This window comes from Gracilinanus agilis, chromosome 3 (genome assembly GCF_016433145.1).
Source record: "Gracilinanus agilis isolate LMUSP501 chromosome 3, AgileGrace, whole genome shotgun sequence".
Classification (NCBI taxonomy): domain Eukaryota; kingdom Metazoa; phylum Chordata; class Mammalia; order Didelphimorphia; family Didelphidae; genus Gracilinanus; species Gracilinanus agilis.
The window spans coordinates 88,795,121-88,798,845 of NC_058132.1; the positions used below are offsets into that span (position 1 = coordinate 88,795,121).

The 3,725-nt window shown below is 37.8% G+C and overlaps 1 protein-coding gene across 1 annotated transcript; it reads right to left on the reverse strand.

Moving 5' to 3' along the window:
• Window positions 1-212: 212 nt before the first annotated feature.
• On the reverse strand, window positions 213-1,166 carry LOC123241140 (putative olfactory receptor 52P1). Its single transcript, XM_044668842.1, has one exon. The coding sequence runs from the start codon at window positions 1,164-1,166 to the stop codon at window positions 213-215; it is 954 nt and encodes a 317-aa protein (XP_044524777.1).
• Window positions 1,167-3,725: the final 2,559 nt, after the last annotated feature.

Here is a 3,725-nt window from a genome sequence, read left to right on the forward strand (position 1 = left end):
ACAGAAAGGGCAAAAAGAAATGAGATACAATTTATATTTCTAAAGAAAGCTTTGAATCAATGAAATCTCAGATACATTTGAGACTACTGAGTATACCCACCTCATCACACTAAGCCTTGCACATTGTGTATCTTTAATATATCTTTATTAAATTAACTATTCATCCTTTGAGCATCTTTAAAACATCTCCTTTTATTTATTCCCTTCGAAATTTAGTGTTCCTCAGGCTTCTTGTTTGGGAAAATCATTTGCATCACTCTATCACGGATCTGTTTTGTTTTCACACCATAGATTAAGGGGTTAACTGTAGGAGGCACCAGAAGGTACATGCTGGCAAAGATGATGTGGATGGAGGGGGGAACTTTCTTACCAATGCGATGGGTGAGGAAGCTAAACAAAGCAGGTATGTAGGAGACCAGAATTGTGGAAACATGGGCAGCACATGTGCCCAGGGCTTTGGATCGGGCATCCTTGGAGGAGAGTCTGAAGACAGCCTGGAGGATTTTGATGTAGGACACGGTGATTAGTCCTAGGTCTATTACCATGACAGAGAGTGCAACAGAGATGCCATATGCTTGATTGATGAGGGTATTGGCACATGCCAATTTAACTATGGCCATGTGCTCACAGTAGGCATGTTTGATGATATACTTGGTGCAGTAGGGGAGTCTTAATATGAGAAGGGGACAAGGTAAGACCATAATAATGGCCCGGGCAGCCCCAACCACTCCCATCCTAATGACCATGGAGGTGGTCAGAATAGTGCCATAGTGAAGTGGGTGGCATATGGCCACATATCGGTCAAAGGCCATAGACACCAATAGGGCAGACTCAATGATGGAGAAGGTGTGGATAAAGTACATTTGTGCCACACAGGCATCAAATTCAATAAGGTGGGCATCCAGCCAAAAGATGCTGAGCATCCTGGGGGCTGTGGAAGAGGCAATAGCCATATCATTGAGGCCCAGCATACAAAGAAAATAAAACATAGGCTGGTGGAGGCTGGGCTCCCACTTGATCGTGAGGATGATGAGGGTGTTCCCCAATAGGGTCAGAGTATATAGGAGGAAGATAGGGATGCTGAACCAACAGTGAAAGGCCTCTAGGCCAGGAATCCCAACCAAGAAGAAAGCTGAGAAGCTGTGTTCTGTGGAATTTTTGACCATGATGACATTTCAGGGACTGCATGCTCAGGTTCTGATTTTCTGGTCTAATCCAACACTATTCAGAGGAATGGAGAATAACACAGACAGACATTTAGACAAACAAATGTTAGAACCTGCTGGTCTAAAATCGATGTCCCTGAGGACATCGTGGCCAGTGACCACATTATTCGGAGCCCCTTGATGAGAAATACTTACAGTGCTTTTAACCATAATAATGAAGACGAAGAAGTTAAGGATTTGTCATCGTTGAAATGAAGGCAGGAGAAAGTTGAATTGCCCAAATTCCTGTTCATATGTGGTTTCCAATATAGCATTGTTTTCAAAGTGGATGTATCAGTTCCTGCTTTAGTTTCCACTTTATGTTCAGTAGCAAATCAAATATAAGTAAATCACATTATTCGTTATGATTAAAATTATCTGGAAAGACTGATTTTTGAGGAAGAATATCAGTTTATTGATTATATCATTTTATTGCTTTGACCAGCATCATAGGCACTAAAGTGACATAGAACAATGGTCCTCTGTCAATGACCAGAGCTTGGCCATGCAGATAAATAGAGGTTCGAGGAGCTCACTTTTCAGCCCCTCCTTTGAACATCCTAAGACATCTCTAATTGTTACAGAGAATTTTAAACATACATAGGAAAAGAAGCCTTTTCTACTTCATTTATTAACTAAATTCTGTTAAAAGAAAAACATCACTTGGGATTCCTAAGAACAAAGAAAATGTAAAAAGCAGTAGACTAGATAGTGCCAGAGGGTCAAGATCTTGCCTCAGGAATTCTATTTAATATACAGGAATTTCTCCTCCAGGGCACTGATATAAGAATTAGTACAGTATATGAAAAATAACTTCTCAAAGAGTTAAGATAATTAAGGTGAAAATGAATATTGTTCTGAGCAAACAGAACATTAGGGTACAGGGCAAACAGTCTACATTTTCCTCTATGTAGATCGAAGATAAAGGATTGGAATGGATCTCAGATAGTATATAATCCAAAACTCTCATTTTACATATGATAAAAGTGAGGCTCACCTTAAGGGTATCTAGGTGGTATGGTGAATAAAACACTAGGCACAGAGTCCAGCCTCAGATACTAGCTATTGAACCCTGGGCAAGTCACTTAACCCACTTTGACTTAGTTTCTTCATCTTTAAAATGAGCCAGAGTAGGAAATGACAAACCATTGTAAAATCTTTGTGAATAAAACCCCAAATGAGGTCATGAAAAGCTGGGCACAAGTGAAATAACTGAACAACTGAAAAAGAAAAGCTAGGCAGAAAAATAAAAAATGTTATATTCAATTATCACAATTAACAATTAACAATCAATATAAACAATTATAATCTGAACCCAGGACCTGGATTAATGATTAGACCTATGTTTTTGCTGGTTTAGAGAGCTTCTGAATAAGAAAATATCCCCTATCAATGAAGGTACTATTTTTTTCTATCATTTAGTTTTCTTAGTACATTGTAGTCTTTGAATCCCTTACAAAGCATTGTCTCTTGTGCAAAGTAGCTAAGCACCAGGCTAAATTCAGAAGTCAAGCAGAGCAAACATTTTTGATTAATTTACTGATAATTCAAACACAATTATGTTGTGGTTTTGGATTGCAAAGGCATGGGGACGAGTAAACAGGGAGATTACCAAGCTAATCTTTCCTAAACCAGCATTTAGCATAAGATCTGACATATTTTAGGTGTTTAATAAATGCTTCCTGAGCAAAGCTTACATAGAACAAATTTTGCTGTACAAAATATTTCCTACATTATTCCAAGAATTGCCTCACATCTGAGTTAGACTGAAGTCTAAGATTATAGAAATAGAAATACCTTTAGTGATCATTGAGCCCAACTCTTCCACTTGACAGAGATGCTGTACCTATTGCATTAATCAAGGTGCTACTGAAAGACATTCATTTAGCTTTTGCTTGAACATGTCCTCACCATCTTACCTGGTATCTACCTCAATTATCTATTTGCTCAGACGGTTCAGGAGTTCTATGTGACTTCTGATTCTGGAATTTCCATTCATTTTTCTTCCTGTATTCTGGGTCCCTAAAGAACAAAAAAGTATTTTGTAAACCTCAAAAGGTCAAATACATTTATACTCACAAATATATAAATATATATATATATATATATGCATATATATATCTCCACATGGTGGACATGTGTATATGGGTCCACAGTATATATAAATACATACATACATGCATGTGAATCTGTGGGTGCAATGAGATATCTCTGAGGAAACACTTAATGTCAATGCAGACTGTCTCTTCCCAGCATACTTTAAAATATTAAGAGTTGCCTGGGGCACGGGAAGGTTAATTCATTGTCCTAGGGTCACATAAGATCCTTCAGAGGCAGAATCTTAACCTATATCTTGAATCAGAGTCTAACCCTATTCTCACCAGACAGCATGACCTTTCATATTAGATAAACATAAACATGAATTATTCTATGTTTTAAAAAATTCAAATAATTAAAAATTTTGAATCTCTGCCTTTCTAGATTTCTTCTCAGGCTAATGACCTCCAATTCCTTCCCCAC

What these genes read in the sequence shown, in the direction of transcription:
- LOC123241140 (XM_044668842.1), bottom strand. Translation starts at nt 1,166, where the DNA reads ATGGTCAAAAATTCCACAGAACACAGCTTCTCAGCTTTCTTCTTGGTT.